At 39.0% G+C, this 20,709-nt stretch overlaps 1 protein-coding gene across 8 annotated transcripts in view; it reads left to right on the forward strand.

Moving 5' to 3' along the window:
- Positions 1 to 20,709, forward strand: part of slc2a11a (solute carrier family 2 member 11a) — an 84,687-nt gene that overhangs the window by 41,097 nt on the left and 22,881 nt on the right. For 4 of the 8 annotated variants that reach the window (XM_064297684.1, XM_064297682.1, XM_064297686.1 and 1 more), the window contains 2 exons: positions 10,341 to 10,451; positions 11,667 to 11,768. The exons of 1 other annotated variant lie outside the window; for it this stretch is intronic. In XM_064297684.1, the coding sequence (XP_064153754.1) occupies positions 10,341 to 10,451; positions 11,667 to 11,768 (213 nt within the window). Of the gene's footprint in view, positions 1 to 10,340; positions 10,452 to 11,666; positions 11,769 to 16,994; positions 17,116 to 20,709 lie in introns of all 8 variants that reach the window. 3 more of the 8 variants (XM_064297685.1, XM_064297687.1, XR_010323937.1) reach the window with 2 other exon arrangements.

Below are 20,709 nucleotides of genomic sequence, written 5' to 3' on the forward strand. Positions count from 1 at the left end.
GGTCATATATTGTCTTTTTGTGAAATATACGCTCATTTTGCCTGGGTACCTTCCAAAATAGCTGTGTGTAATACCACACATGTTGTTTACAGTGTTGTCATCGTTTGTAGTACAATCTGGCTTGATTGACAATTAATCAATCCAATAGATGACCAAATAAGCTTTCGAGCAATGTATAATATGCCTAATTTTACTTTTGGAATAGGGTTTTATAGCTCAGCCTAACCAATTATATTATCTCATTGCTGTGGTAGCAGCAAAAGACACTGCACCTGGCAAAATTTTATTGATCATTTTTGTAATTTCTTGGAAAATATTATTATTCTTGAGAAATTCTGAGCATGCCTAATGCATATGTTTGCTTTTCAACCTAACTGATATACTGTTATCTGGACTCTAGCTAGAACTGGGGAACAACAGCATTCATTCTGTCTCTGTCTCTGTCTCCTGAACACAGATAAGATTTCATCCTCCAAATGTAAGTGTTACTGCTGTAAATATTTTGGTTATATACGTTATTTTGAGTGTCTTTAAATAGGTTAGTGGTATTTTATAATGAGGATATTTCACACTATAACGTAAGCGTTCCTTGGTTTGCTAATTGTGTTTGTGTTTAAGGCACCAGATGTGTGGTCAGCTGGAACATTGTCAAAACGTGGTGGATGGTTGAATATTGTTTTCATGTCGTCCCATCCCCATACAAGAAAGCATCACGTACTGTAGAGTACAGAAAAACATACGAGAGTTAATGATTACACATTTAGGCACTGTACCACATCGTGTCATAATGTTTTTGCATTTAAAAAAAAAATCTGATATCAATGTTTCACCTTAAACCTTCATAAGGGGCTCATGTATATGCTTTATAATGAACAAAAAGCATTTTATTCATTTTTGGAAAGATTCTGGATATGTTTCAGGACCCCTAGATATTTTAGGCCACTGTACTGAAGGAAAGCTTGTAATTCCCACTTGAAAATGATGCAACAGTGAGTTTCTTGGGTAAAAACCGTTGATTTGTAGTGAAATACATGATTATGCTGTGATTTACAGCAATGAATAATTTAGGCATTATGGATAGATTTGGAGACACTGGGTACACTGCTTACTTTATGATTCATAGATCTTTAGTAGTTCTGCCTATCCACCCTTAGATATGATGCACTTGTGGTCAAGGAGTTTTTGATCCAGGACATGTATAGTTTAACCTGCTGTATATATGCGCAATCTCAGTATTTCATTGCCAACTAAAAAAGTGTAAATTCATTTTTGATTTTTTGCCTAGACAATTGCATTTGCGGCACTTTATTTCTTCCTAAATTATGAATATAAACTAATCTAAGTTAGTATTGTAAATAGTACAAATGTCTTTCTTCATTTAAGCCATTTTTCAAGTCACTGTGATGCTCGCTTCTGGAGTTATAAAGTCTTAAATAGAACACCCCCTAAATGGATGAGGATTGTCAAGATTTTGGATCTGTGCAATGCGGTTAAATGTCGATTTAATATTATCATATAAAATATTAGCGTGCTGCCTGGAGAAAGGTCTCACTTTCATCATAAATACTGACCAGACAGGTGTTATTATGGGCAGAAATTCTAGCAATAAATATGAGAAAGCTGTTAAATGATATTCAAGAAATAGATGTTGAACAATATGGTGATACGTCTGAACACTGAGAAAGTCTTCAACAAGGTGGAATGGCAATTTTTCCCTACTCTAAGCATTTTTAGATTGGTTGATACCTTCATCAGCTGGGTTCAGTTATTATGTAAGAGGCCGCTGGCTGCAGTTCTGACTAATGCCAAATACTTATCTTAAGGACCCCCTAAAGAGGGGAGCTAGGCATGGGTGCCCACTATCCCCATTGCTGTTTGCAGTGGCCATCAAACCCCTGGCGGAAGCTATAAGACATAGCCCCAGACAATGCTGGAGTATCAATTGACAAAAAAAAACACAAAATCACATTAGAAGAGAGATACAAAGCTAACTTGGCGCCCCTTCTAAAACATATACATGATGACTTGGATAGATGGGTATCTGTACCACCATCTATGCTAGGTAGGATCTCTTTACTTAAAGTTACAATCTCGAAGATTTCAGTTTCGTTCTTTTTGGCGGTACCAATGGCGAGAAGCGGTAATTGCAGGTGTGTTTTTGGACCTCACTTCCCATAGATCCAACCGGATCCAACCAGTGTCGCCTGTGTGACGTCAGTCAGTTGGCACCTGGGCCACGCCAACTATTACACTTATTATTTACTGAATAAAAAATGGCTGTTATATAAGTAACGTTATGTACATACTCATTCATTGTCTGACATTAGGCTAACTTAAGCTGTCTTTACACTGCCGAGCCGGGTTAAAATGCTGTAGCAGACCTGGGGTAGAATTAGTGATGATCAATTTCCACAAACGTTCTTTATCCACCTTTTGCTCGGTATGAACATCGTTACAGTGCAGAGAAGAATTTACGGGATTCGCTGTGGCTTGTGCAATTATGTATCTCGTGCATCATCATTCTGAATGATTGTTGTGTGATATTTTTGAAACAACTGCCTTGTTTCTGGTTTTGCTAGCTAAACTGTTTGAGAATAAAGCTGAGCTGGGTGTTAAATTAGCAATCAGAATAAGAAGAATAAACAAAAACAAAGGAGATTTCATCAAAAAAGGGCATCAAGGCTGAAGGAACATATGAGGAAGCGTAATAAAAATAATAACAACGCTAATCCATACTGCCGTATTCTTTTATTTAGTTTTCTCCGGCTTGACATCTTTACATAGAAGTCAGACCCAGCTCTGCTCCACCTATACCCCGGCTTATATATTGATGAACTTGATGGCAATGCAAATAACGGTAACGTTAAGGCCAGTTAAGATCAATGATACGCAACGAGACGAAACGGTTTTAGAATGTTGCAGAGAAAATTTCAGCAGTGTGAACTGGTTAGTTGCAGAGCCTCTGAAGCCGTTGCCTAGGGTCTCAAAAGACCCACCTTGTCAAATCGCCAAGTGCAGTTTTAGAACGTTTACAATCAGACGTCTTGGAATTTTGCAAGTTGCATCCAGTCTCGTTGCGAATCATTGATCTGAACTGGCCTTTAGTTAGCTACATTGCAACGCTGCAACAAGGTAGCATTGCATTCGAGAGACGGTTTGCGAGGTCTGTACCGGTCGGTAGCGTTAGCTAGCGTTTTTTCTAATTGTTAGCTGACATTAGATTGTGTTAATTACATTAGCTAGCTAGCTAACGCAACATTACCTGATATGAGAGATGGATACTGTGTGCAACGTTGTCTAAACTAATGTTGCCTTTCTTGACATGGTCCGGTAGCTAGCGTTAGCTGTGCAAATAGCTATGTAATTTAGTAACGTTACATTGTCATCAAATGTAATACGAAATCTACATCAACAAATAATATGACCTCTCATGTTACACAAAAACCTAATAGGGTTCCATAACCGCCCCACCTTTAACGCTAACAGACACCGGAAAAAAACAGTACGCTGCTCACACACAAGTGAGTTGAAGAGCAAGCCTGTTGCGTTAGCTCCGCCTACCCTCTCTGGCGGACCAACCACTGATGGGTGATGGAAAACGCGTCACTATCTATGCGCCGCTTGTGATTTTTTCCCAGGAATGTCGCCACAGACACCCAGTTCTTTAATCATGAGTAATAATAATAATAATAATATAAATTAATATAATAATAGGCTCAATCACCATTGTGTTACCTAATTCAGCGATAGATAGTGACTTAACAGACATATATTTTAATGAAAATCTTCGAGATTATTACTTTAAAATTAATATTTTACCAAGATTTTTATATCCTTTCCAGCCGGACCCTACACTACTTAATAAAATAATTAAAAGGGTAAGCAGCTGCTTCAGTGCTTTCATTTGGAACAAAAAGAATGACAAAGATGCAAATGCCGGTGGAGCAACGAGGTCTTGCTGTGCCAAATGTCAAGTTTTACCAAATGGCTGCTCATCTTCAGTATATTGCATTTATACAATAAAGGCATGATGCTCTCGTTTTGAGCAGATTTGACAGAATTATGGTTTCCCTCAAAATCATTTCTTCAGGTACTTACAGGTCCAAAGCTTAATTCAGAATCAAACTATCTATTCATTTGACTGTCAGATTTCACAGATTTGCGGCGTATTCCTATGTAATAGCCTAGGTAATAGGTAATAAAATGTCAGGGGTATCAAGAATTTTTCCATTATAGAGAATGGATAGAGTATTTGCGACATATGGAATAATGACTTAAAGCTTTACAATAGACATGGACGGAAATATGGAAATTTGTGGGTGCAATCTCCATATGTAATAGGATGAGACACAATTTAGGATATTACACTGGTTACAGAATGCATCCCTACTTAAACCAAGAATGAATCCGATTAAGACGGACAGATTTATGTTTAAAATGTCAGGTGAAAGTGCGAAGTTACAGGCACTGTATGTGGACTTACTCAAAACAGCAGTGTGGTATAATGTAGTTGCAGAGGCCGAACAATGGTTTTTGAGAACAAATCATCCTATTTGTCCTGTATTTTATAGTTTAACCAAAATTCACAAGTCTACTCATAATCTATTGATAATTGTTTTGAGTAATACCGCTAATGATTAATGGTATTACTCAAAACAATGTTATACAATGTTAAAGGTGCTTATGTCAGAAAGGCACACAAATACTCCTTTGAATTACAACAACAATCGTTAAAAAATATCCCAATTTTATTTAAATGCAAAAAAAAAAGCATAATGCATGAACATACATACAAACACACACATGCGTTATACTTATTTTCTCCTGAAAAACATGAATGTGCTCATTATGCAAGATTGGGGACAGCAAACACTCATGTACATACTCGCCACCAACGTGATGACAAATGAAGCCACTTTTCTTATTTTAGTTTATTATTTCTCTTATTGTTTCACCACTAGCTATGTTTTCCCTTCGCTACAAAATGATTCTTGCAGGCTAACATTGAGCATTTAATTGCCAGCTAAATTCTGCTGTATTTTTAATGGTGCATTTGACAAATAAACTTTAATTTGATTAAATCACTCAGCTAAATCCAGTTAATGAACTAGACATGTTATGTAATGTTATTAATAGGCAGAATATAGCTTACCTTCGTGCAAATGCAGGTAGCTGTATCTGTCTGCTGTATTAACTGCATGTGTTCAATTTCTCTCCACAACAGACACTTTTCTAAATTTGTGTTCGGGTTGGGGAATGGAATAAAAATAATCTCCCCTCCAATCGTTCAGAATAACATGGGTCAAGTTTTGCAAGTTCCCAAATAACAGCTTTTAACCTCCTATATAAGCTTTGTAAGTCAGACGGTGTTGGAGTTAGATATCGGAGAAAGTAGTATATAGCAACAATCTGTAAGCAGGGATTGGTGGACTGCAGTGTTAATCATTCATTTGCTAAAGGTCTACATTTTTTGTAGTATAAACTCTACAGGGGTGGACTTATTGACAGTCTCTCAGATGTCAATATCATGCAGAATGGATGACAAAGGTGCTATACCATCAGGTGTGGTATGTGTTGCCATGGGTCAGTGTATGGGGAGGGGGCATAGGCTGCTCGGGCATGGTGTGTAGTAGCACAGGAAGTTGAACAGGTGGCAAGGCACTTGTGGGTGGCATAGGTCTGCAGTTGAGTGCAGGTGGGAACTGATGTTGGACAGGATATATTGCAGAGATCAGAGTGTCCATTAGCTGCATAAACATTTGTTGATTGGCCTGCAGCTGAACCTGCACGGCAGCAAGTTATCAAACGCAGCATTTTCTTGACTCAGCCTTCTTTAATCATCTTGGTTAAGTTCGTCCAGCTGCTGCCTTTGTTCTCAAAATAGCCTTGGATTCGGGTGTCATCCATCTTATCAGCAGCTTTTTGCTTCCTAGCTCATGTCCTAGGAATGGCGCACCTTCCCAGCCTTCTGACAGTCCCCTATGTTCTGAGTGCTCTGCTCACCACCAGGTGCTGTGCTGGCAGATACACCTATTGATTAAAGGGTCAAATGTCAATTCACATAGGTAGTTATGTATCTTTACGTTGTAGGCTAATGCCATGTCCATAGCAGTCAAGTCAAAATGTATTGTATTACCGTGATGTATTGTGCTGTTTATTTAGTCTCCACAACTGATGTCACATTAAATGAAATGCATTTTAAATAATCTGTCTATCATAGTTTAGCAGGTATAATGTTATATGGACGAATGAGTCAAAAGTGGAACTTTCTGAAAGCAAATACAGCATTTCACAATAAGAAAATCATACCAACAGTCAAACATGGTGGTGCCTCAGAACCTTGCCATTATTGAACCTTGAATTATGTTCTGTACCAGAACATTCTAAAGGAGAATGTCTGGTCATCTCTCTGTGGGCTGAAGCTGAAGCATAATTGGGCCATGCAGCAAGACAATGATCAAAAACACAAACGCAAGTCCACATCTGAAAGTTTTGGAGTGGCCCACTCAAAGTCCTGACTTGAACCCAATAGAGGTACTGTAGCAGGATCTGAAATGAAATAGTTCATGCTTGGAAACCTACTAATTTGTCATAATTAAAGCAGTTCTGCGAAGATGAGGCTAAAATTCCTTCACAGCAAAGAGAAGGACTGATATAAAAGTTATAAGAAGCGAGTGGTTAGGTATTCCACCACACCGTTGTTTACAATACTTAAATATGTTTTCTAAACTTTCTTCAATGTAAACTGTAACATAATCAGTGTTGCACATTTATCAACTTTTTCATTAGATCTAAAGACTTCTCAAAGCCCACCTCATGTCTTTTTCCCCTAAAACTGACTATGATAAAATTAAGGGCTTTCTGAATTTTTATCCCGAAAACCTTTTTCGCTAAGTTCCTACTAGGCTACTTTTCCTTCTACTCTGAATAATTATATTTTTCACAACCATCCAGTACAGCACATAATACCAATAAGGTAGGTTAAAAAATGTTTTATTTAGAAATAAAACATTTACTCCCAGAAATGTACATTATTTATGTTAATAATTGCTCTGCACTCTGCTTAGATTTGACATTAGGAGTGGGCACTCTTGCAAACAGTCACATCATTGGGTAATAATGTTATATACCCTATTTTCTGAAATTAATGGTGCACAATGCAGGGGCGCAGTCAATGGCAAAGTGCATGGGTGCACTAGGCATGGCTACTGAATCTTGACATTTTCACGACCAGATGAGAGGAGTGCACAACTCACAGTGCATGGCACATGGGAGAAATGGGCTGGATTAGGTGGAATATATTGTCAGTGGGTCTGTTGCAGCTGGATTCAATAATAGCCAATCTAATATTTTCTTTCCCTTTAAGAACCATGCAATTTGTGCCCTAGCATAGTGCTAATTTCCAGGGTCTACCACTGCAATGGAAGTCAAGGATATACATCATCAGAAGATGCTCCTCACTAAAGGAAATTGATGTTATTGTACAGGAGGTACAGAGTAGAGTTGTCATGTTTTTCCAAAAATTGAGTTTGGATGAATTTCATAAATAAGATAAATTTGTTTGAATTATCTGTCTCTAGAATTTCAATGCAACATTGCTTAAAGGTCTAATTATTATGGCCCAGTTATAATTTGCCATTAAAGCCGCGTTTCCACCAAAAGTACCCGGAACTTTTAGTCCCAGGAACTACTTTTCAAGGAACTAAAAGGTTCCTTCAGCCCATTTTTGTCTGCGTTTCCACCGCGGTCTAAAGTCCCGCGAAGATTAAGCAAATTAGCCCACTGACGTATGAAAAAGCGACGTTGTCGTCGGTCCATCTGTCCTATGATTTCTTCTGTAACCCCATACTACCACCGAAGTAGCCTACATTATTTTCTAATAACCGGGACAGCCCGGAGGGGTTTATTCCACTTATATACAACGGGTTACCAACAATGACTATATATGGTTACTTTTGTATTTATTGATTTTTATCGATTTAATCACCTGGAATTGAAATATTCTTCTGCAGCCGTTTGGCCATATTTTACCGTTGTCAAGCAAAACTGTCGTTGGTAGTTGAACTTGGACCGTTGTTATGCAACAAATAGGATATAACAGGCCAATAGTCAGATTGTAACTGTTTTATATATCCTCTCAAACACATTCATTATGTTTTTATGCGAACATTCACTTTCATGTCTTGACATCCGAGGCGACAGAATGCATTCACATTTCCAATATAACTGGCAACAACAGCAGAAAACATGCACACGTTGTAAACAATTTGCTGTTTGATTACTTTCTCATCATCAATTCCATATAGGCTAATCGCAAATTGACAAGAATAGAACGAAAACTCGGACTTGCGTGAAAATTTAAATTAGCAGTGGTACAGCCACTGTTTGCTTTCCTTCGAAGTTACTGCTAGCCGAGCAGTGAAGTGTGCCCTCCAGATGCGAACCATGCACCATAAATTAGTCCATAGTCTTCCTGGTCTTTTTGTGGAATTGAAGAATGGCAGAGTAAAATTACGGCATTCTGAGAAAGCTAAAGGGACGATTACTAGAATTAACCTGTTATTTTACCCTGACAAAAAGTGCGGAAGGTGATTTCCAGTTTGCTTTTACTGTATCACCAATGTGAATTACGCAGAACTACCGCATACCTCACATAACTGTATGCGGCTACTGCGCCGCATAACATACAAGTTTGATTTGAAGTTATTATGAAAATAAATCGGTTTGCGGCTGCAGATTTTTAAACATGGCGGTTGAAATAAAACACTGCAAGTAGTCGACCAATCAGAACTTGTGCCCCACCCCAAAGGTTCCGGTACTTTTGGAAAGTACTACCCCCCGAGCAGGAACTTTTTTGGGGGTAAAATAAAGCCCCCAGAACTAAATTTAGACCCTAGTTCCTGCGGTCGAAATGCACTGAGTTCCTCAAAAGGTTCCTAGTTCCGGGGTAAAGTTCCTGCGGTGGAAACGCAGCTTAAATCTGCAGTTAAATGGCTTAAACGCACTATGCTATAACTAAAAAATAATGAAAACAGTATCTTGTAGTTTTATTAAACAAAATAAAACCAGGGAAGATCATAGCAATGCCAATGATGCCGTTCACAGTGTAGGAATTTCTAAACAAAAATTATGGTGTTGAAGATAAAGATAACAAATGACAGAGTCAATTTGTCTTGGATCCTCCATTTCATATGTATAGTCTGCAGGCTAAGCGGATAGCAGGACCCACACATGAACTTTATATTTATTTGAGAGTATATGGTGATAACTAATGATGGTTAATACATATACCTTTCATGTAGCTTTCATTTTAACTACAGTCACATAATTAAAATGAAAAGAGTAGAGGTTGCATTTATTGTCATTCTTCTAATTACAGATGGAGGTGCAGTGCAGTACAAGCTAAACAATTAAAAACAGAAATAAATTCAGGAATTAACGTTATAACATTATTTCGTTATAAGAAAAAAGACAATGAACAATAACCCTGAAGTACGCATTTTACCTGCTTGGGGGATTTTGGAATTTGGACAGCATATAATCTAAGAAAATTGTTGGTTAACTTTTGAATAGTTTATGATCCTACACTTATCGCTTGAAAAAGCCCCAAAATTAGTGACTGCCCATATGCTGGGCTGTGACTCGCACCGTAGGCCTGGTCTGAGGAGGCAGACAGCAGAAGTGCGAATCACAGGCTATGCTGACAAAAAAAATGCAATCCGCTGCACCAAAATTTCAATGTGATACTTGATCTTCACTGACACACCCCAGACAGCGCCTGTTTTCCACATTAGCTCTCAGCGAGTCACCAAATTAACAAATGGGTTCAGGCACACCAAAGACAAAAATCCCACTTCACCAGTGCGACTGCTCACCACACACCAGGTGCAGCTTCAGCAAAAAATCACTCAATCAACAATGACATTCCACAAAAAAAGTTGACAACATTGTTTCAAATTTGTTGGGTGACTAATCTCTTAGGAACACATACAGTATATCTGTCCTATGGGTTGCTGCCATCTTGAATTGCTGTCCCTAAAATGAGGAACTATGTATAAAAAGGGCTGTAATTGCTACACGGGTCACCCGATATAGATGTAAATATCCTCAAATTAAGGCTGACGGTCTGCACTTTGACCTCATGTTCATTGTTTTAATTTCGAATCCAATGAGCTGGAGTACAGAACCAAAAACACTAATATGTCATTGTCCAAATTCTTACGGATTGCACTGTATATTTTTAAAAATTACATCCTACATTGATATTAATCTTAGTTGCCTTTATAAAAAATAAAACTGTTCTTTGAGTTTTTACATTTGATTGTTTTCTCACACAATAGATATATTTCTATGCATCGTACGTGTTCCAAGAAGCTGGGATTTCTGCAGATAAAATCCAGTATGTGACCATTGGCACAGGTAGCTGTGAATTTACAGCTTCAATAGTCAGTGTGAGTATTTCTGACAAATCCACTTGTTACAACATACTGTATTTACATGCTACAGTTGAGGCCAAAAGTTTACAAACACCTAGGCTAAAGACATTCTAACTCAATTTTTCACACTCCACACATTTCATGTTACCATACATTTCCTGTTAAGTCAATTAAGGTATCTACTTTATTTCCATAAGAGGTCATTTCAAAATAATAGCTAAAATACAGATTTATTTCAGCTTTTATGTATCATATCAGATTTTCAGTGGGTCAAAAGTTTACATACAATGTTAGTATTTGGTGGCATTGCCTTTTAATAGCTTAACTTGAATCAAACGCTTGGGTTAGCCTTCCACAAGCTTCTCACAATACTTTACCGGAATTTTTTCCCATTCCTCCTGACAGAACTGGTGTAACTCAGTCAGGTTTGTGAGCCTCCTTGCTGGGACATGCTTTTTCAGTTCAGTCCACAAATTTTCTATGGGACAGGTCAGGGCTTTGTGATGGTCACTCCAATACTTTCACTTTGTTGTCTTTAAGCCAGTTTGTTACAACTTTGGAGATATGCTTAGGATCATTGTCCTGCTGGAAGACCCAGTTGCGACCAAGTTTTATCTTTCTAGCTGATGTCTTGAGGTGTTGCTTCAGTATTTCTAGATAATCCTCCTTCCTCATGATGCCATCTAGTTTCTGAAGTGCACCAGCCCCTTTTCCAGCAAAACACCCCCACATCATGATGCTGCCACCCCCATGCTTCACAGTTGGGATGGTGTTCTTTGGATTAAAAGCTTCACTCTTCTTCTTCCATATCAAAGCGCTAATCATTATGGCCAAAAAGTCAGAATAAAGTTTGTAGGTGATCACCAAGATGAAGACCTAGTCTTTTGGAGGGGTGTTCTCTGGTCAGATGAAACAAAAATGTAACTGTTTGTTCATAATGATCAGCGCTATGTATGAAGGAAAAAGGGTGAGGCTTTTCATCCAAAGAACACCATCCCAACTGCGAAGCATGGCGTATGTAGGTGTATGTAAACTTTTTGCCTCAACTGTATGTAAGAACCACAAAAGCAAGAAAGACTCCTCTGCTTTGCCAAATTCTGTATGTTAATGGAAAAATGATTCTCATTTTTAAATGTTTATTCAGATTATTCATTGGTGCTAGGAACAAATGGTCACTCTGTGGCTACAGTAATAATTAGCAAACTTTTAAATCCCCTATCTACCTCTCAGAACCTGTTGATTGAGAAACTTGGAAGGAAGTTCTTGCTGATGGGTGGGTATATTCTCATGGCTGGCTGGGCAGTGGTCTTCACAGTGAGTCTGTCATTCCAGGTAAGGATATGTCAAATCATGAAAATGTGCAGAATACTGAAATTAATCAGATAAATAAACTGTAACTATTGTCTGAAAATCATATTTAGTTAGTTATTTGTGTGTAAGCTAACTGAAATGCAACTATTCAAAAATGTATTTCATTAATATATTTTCCCCAGACAAATATACAGTGAACACCATAATTCATTGGACAGTGACACATTTTTTGTTATTTTGGTTCTGTACTCTAGCACTTTGAGTTTGAAAGGATACAATGACAATGAGGTTGAAGTGCAGACTGTCAGCTTTTATTTGAGGGTATTTTCATACATATCGGACCTTCTAAACACAACCGTTTTTAAATTATAGAACCTTTTGTACATAGTCCCCCCCATTTTCAGGCATCAAAAAATATTGGACAGTTTAACATAATGTAGAATAAAGTAATCATTTTTAATATTTGCAGAACCAAAATAACAAAAAATGTGTCACTGTCCAATGAATTATGGTGCTCACTGTATTCAAGATACAGTAAAAATGAATGATTTTTTAAAATAAAGGCATTGCATAACTGTTCCTAACTAGTATTAACATTAATTGTAATTGTCAAATTATTGTCAGCTTGCCAGTTCTTAATTCTGTGTCTTCACTTCAGCAGACGTAAACATAAAAAAAGTACTGTTCAGAGCCGATTCTACTGTTGTGTAAATTCCAAGTAAAAGTACATTGTGGAGACATAACTGAACAACTTACCTTGTTTGTGTCAAAAGGTAAAGATCCAACATTAATGGGTAGAAATTGGCCACAATACTTGCCCCTAGACTGCTCCAGGGTAAACCATGTGTCAGATCTGTGAGAAGTACTTCACAGTATTTAACTTAGACAGGGGAGGTATCTCTGGAAAAACCAAAACTTCACATAGTGGGGAAGGCAATTCCAAAATTTTTCAAGGCAAGAGCAGTACTGTATGCTTTGTGAGAAGCATTTGACAAACAGTTGCAACAGCTAGAACAACAGGGAATCATCACACCAGTAGAGTATTGTGAATGAACAGCTCCAGTTTTGTGTATCCCTGAAAACAATGAAGAAGTAAAAATATGTGGGGATTATAAGGTCACAATAAATCTTTGGTTAGAGGCTGACAAATACCCTCTCCCAAAGATTCAAGACTTGTTTCCCGCATTAGGTGGTGGCAAGTATTTTGCCGCATAGATCTTACTCAAGCCTACCAGCAGGTACAGTTAGACCCACGGTCAAAGCCATATCTCACCATTAATACGCCTAAGGGACAATTCTAAATGAAAATTTGCCATTTGGTGTGGCCAGCTCACTGGCTATTTTCTAGCATATAATGGACCAGGTGTTACAAAACCTTCCATGTGTTGTCTGCTACTTGGACGGCATATTAATATCTGCTCAAACAGAACTGGAACACTGGAATGGGTTGCTTCCCATTCAGGAAAACGTAGATGCAATAGCCAGTGCACCTACCCCAAAGAATGTTACTGAATTACAGCATTTTTCGCTTTCCTATTCTACAATTGAAATTCATTGAAAACTTGTCAACTCTCATAAAACCACTGACTGAACTATTACTTCCCATTATCACAATGATTCCCATTATCCAAGCTTGTGATGCTACTGCTAATGGGATAGGAGCTGTAATACCACACCAGATGACAGACGGTAGTGAAAAACCTATCGCTTATGCCTCGCTCACACTCAGCAAAACTGAAATATTCACAAATTGAATAGGAAGTTCTACGTATGGCATACAGAATTTCAGAGAGTACCTGCATGGGAGAAAATTCCATCTGATTACAGATCATATGACTCTAGTAAAGATTTTAGGCCCAAACACAGGTGTGCCAGCCTTAGACTGTGCCTGGTTACAATGGTGGGCATTACATCTCTCTGCTTATCAATATGATATTGTGTACAAGCCTTCTTTAGGATGCAAATGCAGATGGACTGTCAAGGCTGCCACTGTAAACAGAAGCACCTCCATGCAATCCTGAATTCAAAGTGTCATGGTTGGACGTCATTCCTATCTCAGCAAAAGACATTAAAAAAGAAATAGAAAAATATGCAGCACTTACCAAAGTTATACACTTTACTAGTTGGCCCAAGCATGTAACTGATGACAAGTTTAAACCACACTGGCATAGATGTGAAGGCCTCAAGGTTAAAGATGTTTGTGTTTTCTGGAAAGTCATTGTACCTAATCCACTGAGACTGAACCTTCTGAAGGCGTTACATGAGAAACCTTTAGGAATTTTCATGAGTAAAGCTGTAGCCAGAAGTCACTTTTGGTGGCCTAGCTTAGATAAACACACTGGAGATATTGTAAAGAGTGCATATACATTTTGCAGAAAAGGGGAAACACCAGTTTCTACTTGCAATTGATGCTTACTCGCATTTGGCAGAAATTACACTGATGTCCAAAACTACAGCTGCCGCAACAACTGAAGCTATAACAAGCACGTTATAGCTCCCTCATGTGGTTGTGTAATATAATGGTCCACAATTTGTATTTGAAGCCTTTCTCCAGTCAAATGGAGTGAAGCATAAGGTCCACACCGTGACATTCAGCCTTGAATGGGTTAGTAGAAAGGCTGGTTTGAACTTTAAAGCAGTGGAAAAACAAAAAGGATTAGGGTATACCCTGCAGCATAGTACTGACTATGTTAGTAACAGAAACATGCCACTGAGCATCACTGAGGAGTTGTTCTTAAAGAGACAAGTAAGAACATGGTTACCATAAAACGTCCAACCGAAATTCTCTGGTGAAATGCAGGAAAGACACAAACCCGTATAAAACATGTGGATCAGTTAATTGCTGACAAAGCAGTTAAAGATAGAGACATGGAAGATCTATATGTTGGAGACACTGCAGAACTGTTGTCAGCTGTGGACATGGGAGAAAACTGGTATAGTCTTCTTGAAATGGAAAGTCATGAATCTGATCACGCTTTTTCTGGGACCTGTGTTTAGATATGTGCAGTAATTAAATAAACTAAAGTGAAGTACATTAAAATGTCAGCCTTCCTGATTTTTAAACCACTGTGTCCATAAAGACAACAATTTACATATATACGTTTTACCATTTTGCAGAAACAGCAGTTGTTGTGTTAAGTTCCCCCATTTTCAGGTCCAATTATGTGCCAGGTTATGTACTGTAGGTAACCTTACTTTGTGATTATAACAGCAAACTGATCAGCTCACAATGGAAATTGGCTTTAGCCAATGGCAGACTGAATAACACATTTGGTGAATATCATCCTTTGCCCTATAAAATGGTCTCATGCTCATTGCAGCCTTGGAATAATGTTTAAATTGCATCATATTCCATAATGCAGCAGCATAGCCAATAAGATTTCTCTGATATTCTTAAAACCGCAGTTCTATGAAACCAGACATTCTATTTGAGATATTAAACAACCAACTGTCCAGTGGATAGACAGCTGTAGGCTATTGTAAAAAATGAGGTGTTCAAATGACTCTAAAAATAATGTAATCACATATAAGTTTTTTTTTTTTTTTAATTAAGTTATATATCACCATTACAATTACACAATCAAATTAAGTCAGGACAACTATGATTCATGATTTAGAACAAAGTGGACTCAAGTTACCTTTAATGCACTATGATTCTTTAAAATTCTTTAAGTTGTGTCAACTCAGAAGGTCTGTACAAACAGTTACCTTAATTTTCTTACTTATAATTTACTTTAAAAGTAGGCCTTTGACAAAACATTGCTTTGAGTATAGTCTTCAGAATTTACTAATGAATGTAAAAATATCTGGAGAATACAAAAACATATTTTATTAAGTAAATCTTAGTTTGTAATTTCTGTATTTACTTAATCCCAGAATCGTTTTACAATGGCAAAGTTGTTTTCTGTAGATTTGTCATCTTTATTGCGCTCATTTTGTGTGATATGTTAAAATTTTGCCTTATGTGTTGTTGGTTGATCTTAATTTGCTGAATGTGTGAACAAACCTTTGTTTGCCTTGAAGTTTGACCATACTAGCTAGCATCCTATCCACATGACAGCTGACTGCCTTATATGCTACAAAAATGCAGTCATAGTACTGGAAATGGCAATTGTATCAAAAGGTTCCTAACCATCTTAAATGATAAATACCATGTTTTAAAGTTCTGTGTCGATGCGTTTCGTATTTAGAAATACCCCTTAGCTCTATAGTTTCCCTATCTAAAGTATGTCTAAATGACCCATCAACACAAAACTTGATTGGGATGGCCAAGTTACCCCTTGGCGGAGCAGCATGTCCCATACCTATACAACACAGAGAGTTTGGCACTTTTCAGGGTTTCCTACAGAAATAACCACTACAACCACGAAGTCTCAGCCCTTAAATACATTAATTTCTGTACCATCTGACCTCATGTCAACAGACAGAATTCACAAACAACTTCATACGTCCGCACAATAAAGCCCCAAACTTAGGAGATTTTCTTCCTTTTCCCACGGCGCGCAGGAACTGGCACTGTGGACTATGCATGGCAAATTGTGGTCACTCACTCACGGACGACCTTTCAGGGATGTTTTGTGGGATGCATGCGCAGGTGGTGCTTCGTTTAGTAGGACGCATGCGCAGGTGGTACGGCACGACATTTTTAAGCACAGCTTTATTGCCTAACGTCACTTTAGCTAACCCTAACATGTTTGCGTTTCTCCTACTTTAGCTAACCTAGTTAGCGCGTATGGATCACCTACTTTAGTTAACCTAGTCAGGGTGTACGGATGCTATCCTGCACGCATGAGTAGGAGCTAAGGACACACAGCTACAACCACCGTTTTTAGGCATCTCAATGAACTGAACATGAAAATGCAAGGCAAAGACAAAAATCTTCTCTCATCTACCGACAAATTGCAAGGATTTCGATCAAAGCTCGCCCTCTGGCGCTCATATGTAGAACAGGGCCTTATCTCTCAGCATTTTAAAATCTTCGAGGAGAGGTTTCACTTTTACTTTCCAACTGTGTCTTATGCGCAGTTTGACTGGGTCCGTGACCCATGGAGTTCATCTGCAATGGAAAGCTCAAAAGACATGCCACTGCAGGCACAAAAGCAACTAACAGAACTAAGGGAAGACCGCAGTTTGAAAATAAAATTTGGTGACATGGCTTTTGGCTTACAGTTGACAAGGAGTATCCAATAATTGCTAGTAGCGCCATTGCAATTCTGTTACCCTTTTCCACTATTTGTGCGAACACAGCTTTTCAAGCCTGACATACATCAAGAACAAGTACAGAAAACGTCTGAAAACATCTCTCATCCATTCCTGCCAGGATACACACATTGTGTGCATCATCACAAGCTCAGGTTTCCCATTGAAAGTAAGTGGTATTTACTTGGCCATTAAGCAGTGTGTGTGTGTGCGTGTGCATGTGCGTGTACGTGTGTCTGTGTGTACGTGTGTGCGTGTGAAGGGTGTTTATTTTTTATGCTTTTGAGAGTGGTGTGCCATGAGATTTTGTAAATTTGGAAGGAAAAAGGTTGGGAAATGCTGACCTACACCAACCAATCAAAATGTCACATACATATGGTAAATGGACTTGTATCTTCTTCCCCAAGAAAATTCCCATTCAGTACAGCTAGAGAGTTGCACGCTTATTTGCTCGCAAATAATTAGGGGTCCAAGCAGCGAAGCTGGTGGAACCCTATTGTATCTGTTAGGATTTTTAGGGGTCCAAGCAGCGAAGCTGGTGGAACCCTATTGTATCTGTTAGGATTATTATTATTAGGGGTCCAAGCAGCAAAGCTGGTGGAACCCTATTGTATTTGTTAGGATTATTAGGGGTCCAAGCAGCGAAGCTGGTGGAACCCTATTGTATCTGTTAGGATTATTATTATTAGGGGTCCAAGCAGCGAAGCTGGTGGAACCCTATTGTATTTGTTAGGATTATTATTAGGGGTCCGAGCAGCGAAGCTGGTGGAACCCTATTGTATCTGTTAGGATTATTATTATTATTAGGGGTCCAAGCAGCGAAGCTGGTGGAACCCTATTGTATTTGTTAGGATTATTAGGGGTCCAAGCAGCGAAGCTGGTGGAACCCTATTGTATCTGTTAGGATTATTATTATTAGGGGTCCAAGCAGCGAAACTGGTGGAACCCTATTGTATCTGTTAGGATTATTATTATTATTATTAGGGGTTCAAGCAGCGAAGCTGGTGAAACCCTATTGTATCTGTTCGGATTATTAGGGGTCCAAGCAGCGAAGCTGGTGGAACCCTATTGTATTTGTTATGATTATTATTAGGGGTCCAAGCAGCGAAGCTGGTGGAACCCTATTGTATTTGTTAGGATTATTAGGGGTCCAAGCAGCGAAGCTGGTGGAACCCTATTGTATTTGTTAGGATTATTAGGGGTCCAAGCAGCGAAGCTGGTGGAACCCTATTGTATCTGTTCGGATTATTATTAGGGGTCCAAGCAGCGAAGCTGGTGGAACCCTATTGTATTTGTTAGGATTATTATTATTCTTATTTTTCTCCGCTAAAAGTGTCTGAGGCTCAGCAACCGTAAGTCCTAGAGCAACCAAATTTGGCTGGTGGGTTCCTACCAACCCTATTGTATCTGTTAGGATTATTATTATTATTAGGGGTCCAAGCAGCGAAGCTGGTGGAACCCTATTGTATTTGTTAGGATTATTATTAGGGGTCCAAGCAGCGAAGCTGGTGGAACCCTATTGTATCTGTTAGGATTATTATTATTATTAGGGGTCCAAGCAGCGAAGCTGGTGGAACCCTATTGTATTTGTTAGGATTATTAGGGGTCCAAGCAGCGAAGCTGGTGGAACCCTATTGTATTTGTTAGGATTATTAGGGGTCCAAGCAGCGAAGCTGGTGGAACCCTATTGTATCTGTTAGGATTATTATTATTAGGGGTCCAAGCAGCGAAACTGGTGGAACCCTATTGTATCTGTTAGGATTATTATTATTATTATTAGGCTTTCAAGCAGCGAAGCTGGTGGAACCCTATTGTATCTGTTCGGATTATTAGGGGTCCAAGCAGCGAAGCTGGTGGAACCCTATTGTATTTGTTATGATTATTATTAGGGGTCCAAGCAGCGAAGCTGGTGGAACCCTATTGTATTTGTTAGGATTATTAGGGGTCCAAGCAGCGAAGCTGGTGGAACCCTATTGTATTTGTTAGGATTATTAGGGGTCCAAGCAGCGAAGCTGGTGGAACCCTATTGTATCTGTTTGGATTATTATTAGGGGTCCAAGCAGCGAAGCTGGTGGAACCCTATTGTATTTGTTAGGATTATTATTATTCTTATTTTTCTCCGCTAAAAGTGTCTGAGGCTCAGCAACCGTAAATCCTAGAGCAACCAAATTTGGCTGGTGGGTTCCTACCAACCCTATTGTATCTGTTAGGATTATTATTATTATTAGGGGTCCAAGCAGCGAAGCTGGTGGAACCCTATTGTATTTGTTAGGATTATTAGGGGTCCAAGCAGCGAAGCTGGTGGAACCCTATTGTATTTGTTAGGATTATTAGGGGTCCAAGCAGCGAAGCTGGTGGAACCCTATTGTATCTGTTAGGATTATTATTATTAGGGGTCCAAGCAGCGAAACTGGTGGAACCCTATTGTATCTGTTAGGATTATTATTATTATTATTAGGGGTCCAAGCAGCGAAGCTAGTGGAACCCTATTGTATTTGTTATGATTATTATTAGGGGTCCAAGCAGCGAAGCTGGTGGAACCCTATTGTATTTGTTACGATTATTATTAGGGGTCCAAGCAGCGAAGCTGGTGGAACCCTATTGTATTTGTTAGGATTATTAGGGGTCCAAGCAGCGAAGCTGGTGGAACCCTATTGTATTTGTTAGGATTATTAGGGGTCCAAGCAGCGAAGCTAGTGGAACCCTATTGTATCTGTTCGGATTATTATTAGGGGTGCAAGCAGCGAAGCTGGTGGAACCCTATTGTATTTGTTAGGATTATTATTATTCTTATTTTTCTCCGCTAAAAGTGTCTGAGGCTCAGCAACCGTAAGTCCTAGAGCAACCAAATTTGGCTGGTGGGTTCCTACCAACCCTATTGTATCTGTTAGGATTATTATTATTATTAGGGGTCCAAGCAGCGAAGCTGGTGGAACCCTATTGTGTCTGTTAGGATTATTAGGGGTCCGACACTTTTTTCTCCGCTAAAAGTGTCTGAGGCTCAGCAACCGTAAGTCCTAGAGCAACCAAATTTGGCTGGTGGGTTCCTACGGCCCCCCACTACTCAGGCACTAAAAATCACCTATGTCTGCCAGATGGTGGCGCTATAGCAAAGGGTCAGGCGTAAAAGGCCATAACTCCCACACCATGAGTTAGATCAACACAAAACATCATAGACCTATGCATCTGAACACGCTCTACAACTTTGCCATTGGGACCACCTATGTTCGCCATATTGTTTGCCCGCCATTTGGACTTTTTAGTTGGGGCGTGGAAGTTTTCTCCGCTAAAATGTCTGAGGCTCAGCAACCATAAGTTGTAGACCAACCAAATTTAGTAGGTGGGTTCCTATGGCCCTCCACTACTCAGGCACTACAAATCACCTATGTCGGCCAGATGGTGGCGCTATAACAAAGGGTCATACTTTAAAAGGCCATAACTCCCACACCATGAGTCAGATCAACACAAAACTTTGACCGATGCATCTGAATGTACTTTGCCATTTGGAGCACCTATGTCCACCATATTGTTTGCCCACCATTTGGACTTTTTTATTAGTTGGGGTGCGGAAGAGCTGGAGCTCCAAATCTAAGTGTTACGACATCTAGTAAACTTTTTTACGGCAAGTGACATCCATGGCGACGCAAGTAATCCGACACCGTAGGGTCTAGATTTTATCAGTGAGGGGAGGGTCTGAACGTCGGAGAAGCAATGCTAGGCTATTAAAGGTTTGCTAGTAAAAGCTTTTTGAGAGGATGAATAC

The sequence above is a fragment of the Anguilla rostrata genome, chromosome 10 (assembly GCF_018555375.3).
Source record: "Anguilla rostrata isolate EN2019 chromosome 10, ASM1855537v3, whole genome shotgun sequence".
NCBI classification, from domain to species: domain Eukaryota; kingdom Metazoa; phylum Chordata; class Actinopteri; order Anguilliformes; family Anguillidae; genus Anguilla; species Anguilla rostrata.